The sequence below is a fragment of the Thermobia domestica genome, chromosome 2 (assembly GCF_964235325.1).
Source record: "Thermobia domestica chromosome 2, izTheDome1.hap1.1, whole genome shotgun sequence".
Taxonomy (NCBI): Eukaryota; Metazoa; Arthropoda; class Insecta; order Zygentoma; family Lepismatidae; genus Thermobia; species Thermobia domestica.
The window spans coordinates 375357680-375370609 of record NC_137455.1 but is presented as its reverse complement, the minus strand read 5'-3'; the positions used below and the strand labels follow the sequence as shown (position 1 = coordinate 375370609).

Sequence of the window (12930 nt, the reverse complement as noted above, 5' to 3'; positions counted from 1 at the left end):
ACTAGAAGCAAAGTTCAGACCATAGAGTGCATGTTTAAAAACTCCCCACCTGAACTGATCAAGCAATTCTTGAGTTACTTGCAACAGGTTAGGGCGGACATTGTCGTGAAGCACAATTTTTTCAGAAAACGTTCCTCATCTCCTGTTTCGAAGGGCTCGCCATAGTTTGCTCCATAACTATTAGCAACATAATTATCAGTCTGAATCATTTAACGTTATATTGTGGACAACGTTGTTCTGTATGTTTGCATATGTAGCTTTCACAAGACCTAACTTATTGAGACATGCATTCTCACATGTTACTGATGAATAAAACATTTTTAAACAATACTAGATGAGAAGGCATATGGTCGAAGATAAATTTACATTTATTTATGGGATGTTAAGATCAGGGATGACATATTGATATATGTGTTAATGTAATAAGATATAGTATTTTTAGTGCTAAGACTTCTTTCCACGTTAATATATGACATGGTTACAAATATGCACAAGGTAATGTCATTACATTCCGCGTGCTACTAAACTTTAGCACCAGTTCTGCCATCTAGCCAATAGGTTGTACACTTTAAAGATACATTCGAGCGTGGTTTAAACTGTGTTTGTATTAATCCTTATTTAAAATGATAAGTTTACATGAGCATGATCAAAATGCACTTGGTTAGTAAAATGAGAATGTAGAAGGAAACCAGATGATCCGTTGAAAATCGCGTTCATAATATTTATGGCCTTAGACTGGCATAGCGTATTTAATAGACAATCTCTAATGCTCATACTTCGAATACTACAGGTGAGTTCAGATGGAAGAGAACTACTATATAATAATGGAATGGTGTTTAGTTAATTAAGTACTCTCTCCAAATGACGACCCTGATACCAAATAATTAAGATATTGATAGTAAGGCACTATCTAAAGGGATATATTTATTGCAGCTTAACGTAGGAAAGTTCTATTTGTAAATGTATAGGCAACTCGTGTTAATAAGTCGCACGTGTGTACAGTGATGATTGATTGGTTATTGGATCCTTAATGAAGAGTCAGAAATAGGGCTCTGTGTCCTTTTGTGCAATGACGAAAATTGTGCGGTAATTACCGTATTCACGCCGTAATTTTGTTGCTTGTAAAGTTTACGGTTAAACCATACTTTCGGTAGGTGCCGGTAATTTTATTCTTCGGACTTATCAACCTTATTGCACAGCATTTGGGAAGAATTCATCTATCAAATCGTTATTTTCCTGTGCGGGCGGAGTTGTGGGCACACAGAGCATATGGTGTCTCATATGGTGAGCAAAACCTGATGACAATAAACTATTACAATTCCTTGTGTAATTATAACTAACTAACCCTATGGCCTATGGAACCCGAAGGTTCAATGCCGCGTTCACAAAAGCTCTCCACAGACTTCTATCCTTAGCTAACTGCATCCAGTTTCTACTTTGTATTCCAATCTTTGCGAGATCCATCTTAATATTGTCCTTCCATCTGCGCCTAGGTCTTCCTAATGGTCGTTTTCCAATTGGTCTTCCAGTCAAGACTTTGAAAGCGTTTCTACTTTCCTCCATTCTAGCTACATGACCTTCCCACCTAAGCCTCCTAGACTTGACGACCCTAGCAATGTTGGGTAAACCATTGTTGTGTAATTATAACTTATTTGAACTAGTATACATGATAAGATTTTTTTTAACTTGGAGCCATTTTTTTATGCAACATATATTTGTCGTGATTTTTGGTACTCAGAAGTTGTAGGAAAGAAGAGAAAAGCAAAATTAACATATACAAGTCTCGTGATCTCTTACCTTCCCTGCTGGTCTAGTGGCTAGCTCGTTCGTCTTTATTGCACGTTGTTCCCACGAGGCCAATTCCCAGTTGGGAAAAACTTGACAATTTAAATATTTTATCATAGTTGGGGTCAGGGTGCGAAATCATAACAGCCGAAGTTGGGAAGAGGGGGAGACAGAAGTGTAATAATAATAATAATAATAATAATAATAATAATAATAATAATAATAATAATAATAATAATAATAATAATAATAATAATAATAATAATAATAATAAAGCTCTTCGCATAGGAAGGTTTCGACATGGAGAGTTCACAAATTCGAACATCCATAGTTCACCCATTAATTAGGTTTACATGCGAAATATTGGTCCTATATACGTATAAATTCAAACCAAAGCAAACCATTCGGCGTAACAGCTTATTTTTTGTAGGCCTGAGCTTCTCCAACGCCATCTGTTAGCGACTGCCCCTTTACTTCTATCAAAATTAAGTCTAAGTAGAAACTGCACAACTTCATGTCTTAAACTTTGCTCAAGCCCTCTTGGGAAAGCCACTGATGTTGACCACAATTGATGTATAACTGAAACTAAGAAGTTAAACTTCTGAGTCAATAGCCCTTGGAAGCTATGTCTTGGGTATGTTCTACTCACGCTTTTGGAGCCATGCGTAATCAGCATATCGGCTTTCCTCGCGTTTATTACTGACTTTCTAAACTGGAGCTGGCCAGTTATTCCTTTCAAGTAGCTCCCAATTGTACTCAGGACTCTGAGTGGACACTGCCCTACCATTCCAACTGGTGCATACGAATTGTTACTCATCTCTTCTGTGGCCGGACGCGGTACTGCTTGGCTTCAGTGAACTTGCGACTAGAGGGTTGACGTACTAAGACCCATAAATGTTATTAAGGTTAGTTTAAAGGGACAAATTTTGCCGATAGATGTCACTACAGTCTTCCTATCTCTCTCATGTATTTTTTTACCTTTCACAAAAATTCACGACTTCTCTTACAAATTTCAAGCTAGAAGTTTCAAATTTTTAGAGAAGGAATTTCATAACCTATCGAAGACAACAAACCGTGCCGATTTTTTATTTAGAATTTTCGTCATTGTTGAAATGGTTTGTTTGTTGAAATGGATATCCAAACCTTTAACAATATATCTGTTTCAACCACGAAGAAAATTCTAAATGAGAAATCTGCACGGATTGTTGCCTTCGATAGGTTATGAGGTTCCTTCTCTAAAATTTTGAAACTTCTAGCTTGACATTTGTAAGAAAAATTATGAATTTTCGTGAAAGGTAAAAAATACGTGAGAGAGATACGAAGACTGTAGTGACATCTATTGGCAAAACTTGTCCTTTTACACCAACCTTAAACTGTCTTGGTGCGCCTATAAACTTTCAGTAAAGCAAATTTCCATTTACAGAAGAACAATTCCTTAGCGATAAGGATTTGAATGTTCCTTAACCCTGACATAGCTCTTGCATATTAAGAATGATTATTAATTTTTACCATTATTTTGTGTTCTAGCCTAAGGAAGAAGCTTTAAGCAGACAGATGGCTTTTAACTGAGTGACAGATGATCAGCGCATCTATTTTGATTGTTTTTATACTCTTGGAGTTCGATAGCTCTTAATTGAAGTATTACCTTATATGCCGAAAGTTCTGAATTTTCATCGAAACCGAAACCATGTACATCAAATACAGATACACTTACCATCCGGATCCAAGGGAATATATTATTCTAACATTTAATAAACATAAATACAGTCTTTCGTATAATGTGCACTAATGCAGCGTTGATTCGAACAGTTACCTTCTATTTTAGCTTACAAATTATATACATTCTTACTTTATCATTCTTAATTAATATTTATATTTTCTTTGGTTTCATAAAGTCAAAAAGGGGTTAATTGATATGGAGAATTTATTTTGGCTTCTAATGAAGAACGAGTAAAAGTCAGGTGAGGAGAATACTTGAAGTTAAGAAGGTGTTTGTTGTTGTTTGCTTCTTTGATGTAAGCAGAACTGTATGCGTAGGCGGGAGGGACTATTTGGCGGAGAGGTACTTTTGTTATGATTTAGTAGCGGGAGTGTGGAAATGGCGTGTATATGTCAAGGGTGTGAGGTTTATCGAATTATAACCTAACCCAATGTAATCTAACCAATCTAACCTGGTAGGTGGCCAACATGTATTTTTTCACAGTATACAGACCTGTATTTTATGTTTAGAAGAGGACCATTACTAGTATAAAAAAGACATGACAAGTGCTATTGAAACTCGTATCATTGCCAAAACTCACCTGTTGTCACTGCCCTTGCTTACGCGCGTACCCACCGTCGCTCCCTTCTGACGCACCGACCCACCAGCCTCGCCCTACTGTGACTCGGTTAAATAGCATTCGTGCTTTTAGTGGCAACCTAGTAGACGTTCGTTTGGGTTTTATATACTGTAGTTTTTATGCCATGTATCCGGACACCGTATTTATACGCAAATAGTGATTTTCTATTCCAAATTGTAAAAGTTTACAGGTCCTTGTTTGGAAGATAACTGACTTCTAACTCAACCTAACGTTACCTAATGTGACGTAATCTAATCTAACCAAATGTAGTACATTTTGGTATTTTGCTATCGATTATCGTGTGCTCCAAAGGTACAAAACAAATACCTCAGAAAGTGACATTGTAATAATTACAATAGATTATTTTTTACATATCTAATAAATATTTCATGCTACTAATACCAGTTGACCAAATGCATTTATTTGAAATTGAAAGTTTATCCCTAAACACCCTGACGTTGGATTTTATTAACTATTAACTGTTGCATGGTTTCACTGCCTTGCAAATTTGTCTTGCTCTTACTAAACTAAACGATAACAATTGAAAACTACAAATTACTTCTCCAACTAAGCAATTTAATAGTCATCAAAGTTGCTATTAAATAAACTGAATCTTGCACTTCCAAATCTGCCAAGGAACAAAACAAACTTTCTTCCAAGTCTGCTCTCTATGAGTTTACAAATGTAAATATTGTGAATATTTTGGTCTTACAGCACCAGCACAAAGATTAACTATGACTTTTATGTTAATTATAACATTTTCAATGCTTTGCTTAAAAAATAGTAAATGATATCTGGTTCACTTTCTATTAAAATAATATAAATACATGAATAAAAATTAAACATGCTTGCTTAACTGGCGTGTAGTCAGAGCCGGATCTACAAGATAAAAACAGGGGGGGGGGCGCAGCCAGACCTCAGACTGTGATAGGTAAACTACATCATGAGCTTACACTTTCAAAAAATATATAAATAATAGCTTAAATTATTCTTGAAATGAAATCTTTGAGTTTTACGTCCCACGGTTATGCCGGGTAGGCTAAAGGAGACGGTGATTATGAGAAATGAATGAAATGGTGGAATGAAGAAAGTGGGAGGAAACGGGAGAACCCCGAGAAAACCCACGCACACGGTGTTTGTCCACCTCAAAGTTCACTTGGCGGGGGCTGGGATCGAACCCGGGACCCCAAGCACCAGAGGTAAACGCTCTACCACTGATAAATTATTCTTGTCATTCAAAAACTGGATGGACTAGGCCCCGGGCTACGTATGCAAATGCGTATAGTTATGGAATGGCCAGGGGGCCTGAGGCTCCTACGACCACAGAAACAGGCGTAGCAACGGTTTTCAGAGCCCGAGAACAAAGATAGATTTTGCACCCCCCAGCCTAAATAAACAAAGTTTGTATATATATTTCTGCAATGTAGGTCCTATATGGAATATACGTTGCAGAAATGTATATGCAAACTTGAGTGTTACTAGGGTCCCCGGCTTCCACTTCTACGAGGTGTGTGCTATTGCTAGTCACGCTCTCATGCATTTTTTTTTTTTTTTTTTTTTTTTTTTTTTTTTTTACACATGCTGTAATTTACGAGAATGGAAACACATGTTTACCGTTTACGTGTAGTGTATATTAAATATCATATCATGTAGAGAAATAATTTAAATTTCTTAGTCAAGTGCTTTGGCTTTGGAAAATTACTATCAACACCTGCTGAGACGTCAAAATACGTCATTCACAGCAATAATGCGCCCACAGTGTAAACTTAATACCGACATAATATTATCATGACCTACGTGTCCCGGTTGCTTAGCAGGTGATCAGAAAGACTTCCGAGTAACCGACTTGTCTCATATTTCATTCTAACCGAAAAAGCGAATGTAGTTATAAGTAGAATCGTAGTAAAAATAATCATATTTATTGATGTCATGGTATTCAACATTAATCTTTCCTCTCTCCCACACAAGTGACAACAGATACTATACTGATTCTTACCTTTAATATTCCATCCAACAAGTAGAACTAAAAAAAAAATAATCAATTTCCAATTATTTTTTGCTAATTAACAATAATTTTTTTTTTATTAATTCTACATTTGAAGTACCAGTCTTAACAATCCTTTCTCGTGAAAGTTCTTTCGACTCTTTCCTCACTCCTCACTACCCAGCAATTACGGATGTATACGAAGAAGAGCTGGAACGGAAAAAACTCAATATTGCCAGGTCAAAAAATATTGAAGTAACATGAAGTAACATCATGAAGTAACATCATTTCACACCAAAAAAAAAAAAAAAAAGCATCGGTCCTTATGAAGGATATCCTCAATAATTTCATATAGGAAGTTGAGAGGAACAACTGTGTTGCTCAAAAATATAAATTCAGGCTTGAAAACAAACCTTGAGTTATCATTTTGTTACATTTTCAATACAAGAGTAGCAGCTTTTAAGAACTAATGTGTTTAAGAGCAGATTATATTATATGCCAATCAGAAATTAATTGGAATGCTAATTAGATGTTACATCAATTTGACGCCCCCTGACCCTGCGCCCGGGGGCTGATGTCCCCCTGCCCTCCCCTAGCTACGCCACTGCACAGAAAGTGAGAAGGAACGGGAGAACCCCGAGAAGACTTCCGTACCTGGTGTTTGCCCACCAGAAAGTCCACTTTGCACGACCTGGAATCAAACCAAAGACCTCATGTACCAGTGATGAGCGCTTAATCACGGAGTCACCGCAATCCAGATTTGTGTGTTGATATGTATGTACAAATGTAAGGAGAATCCAAGTTAGCATCCCCAAGATATGATCTCGCCCCCTCCCTTATGTTCCGGGTGTAGGCCTGCTGCTTATTATGACGTGGGACTACCGTTAGTCTGTAGAACAGTTCTGATTTGTTCTAAAGTGGAGAAATATAAGTCTGCAATGGTTTCTAGAGGAATTTTGTACCATTCCGCATGCAATGCAGCATTCATTCTTTTAACGAGGACATAGGAAGATATGTGTTACGGGGTCTGAGCCCCAGAATTGATGTTGAGGTCTGGGGATTGGGCAGACCAGCGAAAGTACTGTACCTAGTGATGTGAGGTGGAAAATTTTCCGTACTAAAAAATATCAGTAATCAAATAACAATTCCTCAGTGATCAAAAAATTGATTAAATTCATGTATAGAAATGTTAAAAAGTGAAAGATCGTTAAAAGAATCTCAAACTTTAATGCCTCAGACAATTTTCAGTACTATGTAGAACAAGTGAAACAATTTTTCATGAATCGAAAAGTTGTCTGTCCTGTATAGAAAAATTGAAAAACTTTATGTGTCGGAAAATGTTCATCATTTTGAAGCAAAAAGTAAATCGGAAAGTGTTATTGCTCTGTGGAAACAAGTGAAAGGAGTTTTCATAGATCGGAAAATTTTCATTGCGATGTGGAAACAAGTAGAAAAAAACTTTTCGTAAGCTGGACAAGTTTGGATATTATATATAGTGATGTTAGGTGGAACATTTTCCACTATATTTAAGTGCACATTGAGCTACAAAATTGAATTCCTGTAGAGGAAAGTTAGCAACAAATTATAATTTCCCAATTAGCTTGGGCAACCGGAAAACTTTCTAATATTTCAAGTTGGGAAGTAAAAATTTACGTTGTTTCTCTCTCTCTCTCTCTCTCTCTCTCTCTGCGAGTTCCTTAGTTGCTAAGTGGTTAGCATACGCACCTTTGGCATGGGAGACCTGGCTTCGATTCCCGGCGGAATCTCATGTGGTTCGAATTCCATGTTAATTAGTAGGTAACGTCTCATATAGCCTCGCTGCTGAAAGGAACGTTAAACTCAAAATCAACTCAATTCAACTCTCTCCATCTCTCTCTCTCTCTCTCTCTCTCTCTCTCTGTCTGTGTTTCTGTGTGTGTGTGTGTGTGTATTGCAGGCAACATACATCGAGTTCGTAGAGTACAAATATCCCAGTCTGTTATTTAAAATTTAAATTTATTAAAAGTGATGAATATTTTCCGATACATAAAAACATTCTCTACTTATTCCTACATTGTTGTTTAGCCGTAAAATTTATTGGTAATAAATAATTGTCTAAAAATTGTCTAAAAAACTTTCATGAAGTGAAAATTAACGACTCTTCATTTCTTCAAAAAGATGTTAAAAATTTCAATGCGTTCTTCCCTCAGAATCTACCTTTGATATCTCAAAATTATATTTCGTCAGTTTAATACGCGTAAAACAAAGTTTTCTCATAGCTTTACTACTTTTCTAGATTTACATACTGCAACATTTATATATAAGTAGAGATAATATAAAGTGCCTACTGTAAATTTTTGACTACCCAAAACTTGGATTTAAGTAACTCATGAAAACAAATACTGACCATTTTCTGAAAAAAATATATATATATATATTTATTCATATATTCATTCAGAAGAGAAAGTGAAATATAACTAATAAGGAAGCTGATTTGTGTAGTTGCACTGAGAAAAAAAATGTAGGTGGCGTACTTAAAAAGATAGGTTACATGCGTAATTCCTAAACGCATTTTTATAATACTTTCTGTATAAGTGTTCCATCTATACATACTTTCCATATGAAACAATGTAGGCGGTCAGGAACTCACATACAAATGGACGTATATAACATATAGCTGACGAAGGTAACATAAGTATATGCATGTGATATACGGAAAACTGTTAGATGTCAGACATCCTGCAACGGCATGATGTAACATCTAAGGGTAGTGCCTATTTAGCATATTGATAACGTATGCTCCGTACTGATTTCTATAGTAAGCAAGAGGATACCGTATATTGGTACAATATACCGCTGTCCGGAGAACGGATTTTTCTCTGTGTGTTCTTTCAATAAAATAATAAAAGAAACGTAAGAGCTGCACTGTTAGGGCTGCGTTCTAAAACCAACAAGAAATTTCATTTTAATTTACAATATATATATATATATATATATACAAGGGCGGATCCAAGGGAGAGCTAAGGGGCTATAGCCCCCCCCCCTTTACGCTCGGGTTTACACTGGATAAAATGGGCTTCAATTCTGCTTTACACTGGATAAAATGGCAAATTATTGTTTAGCCCCTCCCTTGATCATATCCTGGATCAGCCACTGTATATATATATATATATATATATATATATATATATATATATATATATATATATATATATATATATATATATATATATATATAAGGTAGGGGGCCCAAATTTCGTCCACGTGCCTAATTTCGTCCCCTTCAGTTTCACGTTGTTGATGGTAGGAGCGCTGTCAGTGCAGCAACATTTGTGCAGGGGAAGGCAAGCGGGGGCAGTTGTGAGAGTGTAGCGGTCAAGGACGCGTGTGCTGTTGTTTGACGAGGAAACGTGTGATTTTTGCGAAGGTGAGTTCTTGCAGTGTTGTTCATATTATTGTTGTATTTGTTGGAAGTATTGGTTTGATACTGTCCACATGTCAGTGGTGTAAGTAGATGACAATAGCAATATTTGTATGTGTTTAAGTGTCACAAGGTATTTTTGTTAGGAAGGTAGGAGGAGCCATGTGAGCGTGAAAGTTGTTCCTAATTTCGTCCCCCTGTATGTTCCGAATTTCGTCCCCTTATTCCCAGGGGACGAAATTAGGAACTCACACATGCATTCCATTTGTTTCAGATGGGTCCCCGGAAACAATGGAATAAAGATGCTATGAGGACTGCGATTGCTGCAGTGCGGAAGAAAGAGTTGGGATACAAAGCAGCCAGTAAGATGTAAAATGTTCCTAGGGCGACATTGAAAGACTATGTGAAGAAAGGTGGACATTTAAGTGGAGAAGAGTTGGTAGCGAAGACAATTGGCAGGGAACCAGTGCTGACCCCCGACTTGGAGAGATAACTTGTTGAATACTGCATGGTCATGGAGAAGCTCTTTTACGGTGTAACACTGAAAGATTTACGACGCATGGCCTATCAACTTGCTATTTGGAACAATATTCCACACCCGTTTTCAGTAGAAAATAAAACAGCTGGACGTAAGTGGATGCGTCTATTCTTCAAAAGACATCCCGAAATCTCAATTCGAAAACCTCAATCTCTGTCACTTGCTCGGATTCAAGGATTCACCCCTCAAAGTGTTGAACAGTTTTTGGCTCTGTTAAAGCCAGAACTGGAAAAAGTGCAACTTAACCCGGTCAAAGTGTTCAACGTTGATGAGACGGGCATTTCGATCGTGCAACACAAAGCTGCGCGAATTGTGGCCATGAAAGGAAAACGCGAGGTGCATAAAGTGTCCTCTGCTGAGCGCGGTTCGTTAATCACTGTGGTGATGTGCATGTCTGCTGCTGGGCAATTTGTGCCCCCCATGATGATTTTCCCAAGACAACTAATGAAAAGTGAACTGATGGTTGGGGCACCACCAGGAAGTATCGGAGCGGTTCACCCGTTTGGATGGATAACGGCCGATCTGTTTGAGAAGTGGTTTCAACATTTCTTGTTGATCACAAAACCTTCAAAAGAAGACCCCGTTGTGTTAATTGTAGACGGACATTATTTTCACACGCGTAACATCAATGTAATAGATGCTGCTCGCGAACATGGAGTGTCAATAATTTGCTTGCCTCCTCATTCTATATCGAAACTGCAACCTCTTGATGTTGCTTTCATGTTTCCCTTTCAGACGTATTATGGTCAAGCCATTGAAAGTTGGTTGAGTAACCATCCTCGTCGCACAGTTGGCAATCTTCAGGTAGCTGGTTTGGTCCATGAAGCAATGAGCGTGCTGCAGTCGTACAAACAGCTGTCAATGGATTTCGCAAAACGGGCATTATTCCATACAATCCGAATATTTTTAGTGAAGCGGGTTTTCTTGGCCATCCACAGTCTGACACCAAACATCAGGATGGAACTAATAATCCCGATTATATGATCCGTCCTTCTGACCAAGCATCCACCAGCAAGCAGTTTCAAACCAGCAGCCAGCAGTTACTTCTCAAAACATTAGGAACGTTCCAGTGATCCAACCATCAACATCTACGAGACGAGGTACTGCAACTGTTATCACCAGCTCGCCCCATAAGAGAAAGATTGAAGAAGCTATGGCAAAAAATCGCTAGAGACATTCGAAGACACGTGTTCAACCTACTAGTGCTAAACAAAAGTGCGGGAAACCATCCTTCCGCAAAGCCAAAGAAGACACGACAAGCGACAGTGACTCCAGCTTTGACATTCCATATGCCGAGTCGTCTGACAGCTTTAGCGAGGATGATGCTGATGCTCAATGTACAATTTGTGGGGGGAAATATTCTACAGATAGACATGGTGAAACGTGGATCCGCTGCTCGCAATGCCTTACATGGCTTCATGAAGCTTGTTGAGGTTCTGAACGCCGTGCTACATTCATTTGCCGGGATTGTTTAAATGGTTAGATCCTCATCTTATCCTGATAACCAGTTTTTTTCTATAATTCTATTTGCACTTGTTTTACTCGTATTTTCCTTAGTTCATTTGTTTGTAGTTTGCTTCGTTACACGTAAAAGTTAAAAGTACATCATCATAGTCAGCTACACATGTTCACTTTTCTGCCTATTTTTTTGTAACTAGTTAAATAAAACTGCTTATTACGAAAGAAACCTTAACGTTGTACTTTCTTTTGAAATTTTAATGGGGGGCGGAATTAGGACCACGTTTTTGTTTTTGGACAGATTGCAATACTTTTGAAATCATATTGTAAAAATAAAACTAAATGCTGATACACGCAACTCATCTTGGCTACCCAATAAAGGAATAGTCACTATAGATAATGTGCAAGTTTGGCTCTCCTAACCTATATCCTGCAGCCTCAAGGTACGAAAACATGACTAGGGGACGAAATTTGGACCCCCTCCCTTATATATATATATATATATATATATATATATATATATATATATATATATATAGATAGATAGATAGATAGATAGATAGATAGATAGATAGATAGATAGATATAGATATAGATATATAGATATGTACTTGTTCTATCGAATCGGTATCATTTCTAATATATTTTTATAAATAATAATGGTAGTTTTACAATACAAATATCTACTCTGAGATGTTGATTATACAAAATTCCAATATTGAAATTATGAATTACGAGTGTTAAACACAATAAAATCAAAGTATTTCTTATTTTCTATTACAAATATAATCTTCATAAGGAACTTTTATGTATTTATTTCATTACATAGGCAAGCCTATATGTGAAGAAAAGTGGAATTTTCTGGTTTTGAAATATTTGATAAATTCAGAAAGGTTTCATTTCTTGTTATATTTTAAATATTGGAATGGGACATTTGTTCTCTACTAACTCCATGTATGTTTCCTGCACTTTTCACACACACACACACACACACAGAGAGAGAGAGAGAGAGAGAGACTAGGTAAATTTTTACTTCCCAACTTGAAATATCAGAAAATTTTCCGGTTCCCGAAATCTAATTCAAAAGTTATAATTTGTTGCTGTCTAACTTTCCTCTACAGGAATTGAATTTTATAGCAATAAATATAGTGAAAAATTTTCCACCTAACATCACTATACATAATATCCAAAATTTTCCGGCTTATGAAAAGTATTTCCAATTCTCTCTACATCGCAATGAAAATTTTCCAATCTATGAAAATTTCTTTCATTTGTTTCTACAGAGCAATAAAACTTCCCGATTCGCAAAAAGTTGTTTTACTTTTTGCTTCAAAATGATGAAAATTTTCCGACTCATAAAGTTTTTCGATTTTCCCATAAAGGACAGACAATTTTTCGATTTATGAAAAATTATTTCACTTATTCC

The 12930-nt window shown here is 36.7% G+C and overlaps 1 protein-coding gene across 1 annotated transcript; it reads left to right on the top strand.

Moving 5' to 3' along the window:
• The first annotated feature begins 10022 nt into the window (after positions 1-10022).
• On the top strand, positions 10023-11030 carry LOC145679626 (uncharacterized). Its single transcript, XM_081750202.1, has one exon. The coding sequence runs from the start codon at positions 10023-10025 to the stop codon at positions 11028-11030; it is 1008 nt and encodes a 335-aa protein (XP_081606328.1).
• The last annotated feature ends 1900 nt before the right edge of the window (positions 11031-12930 follow it).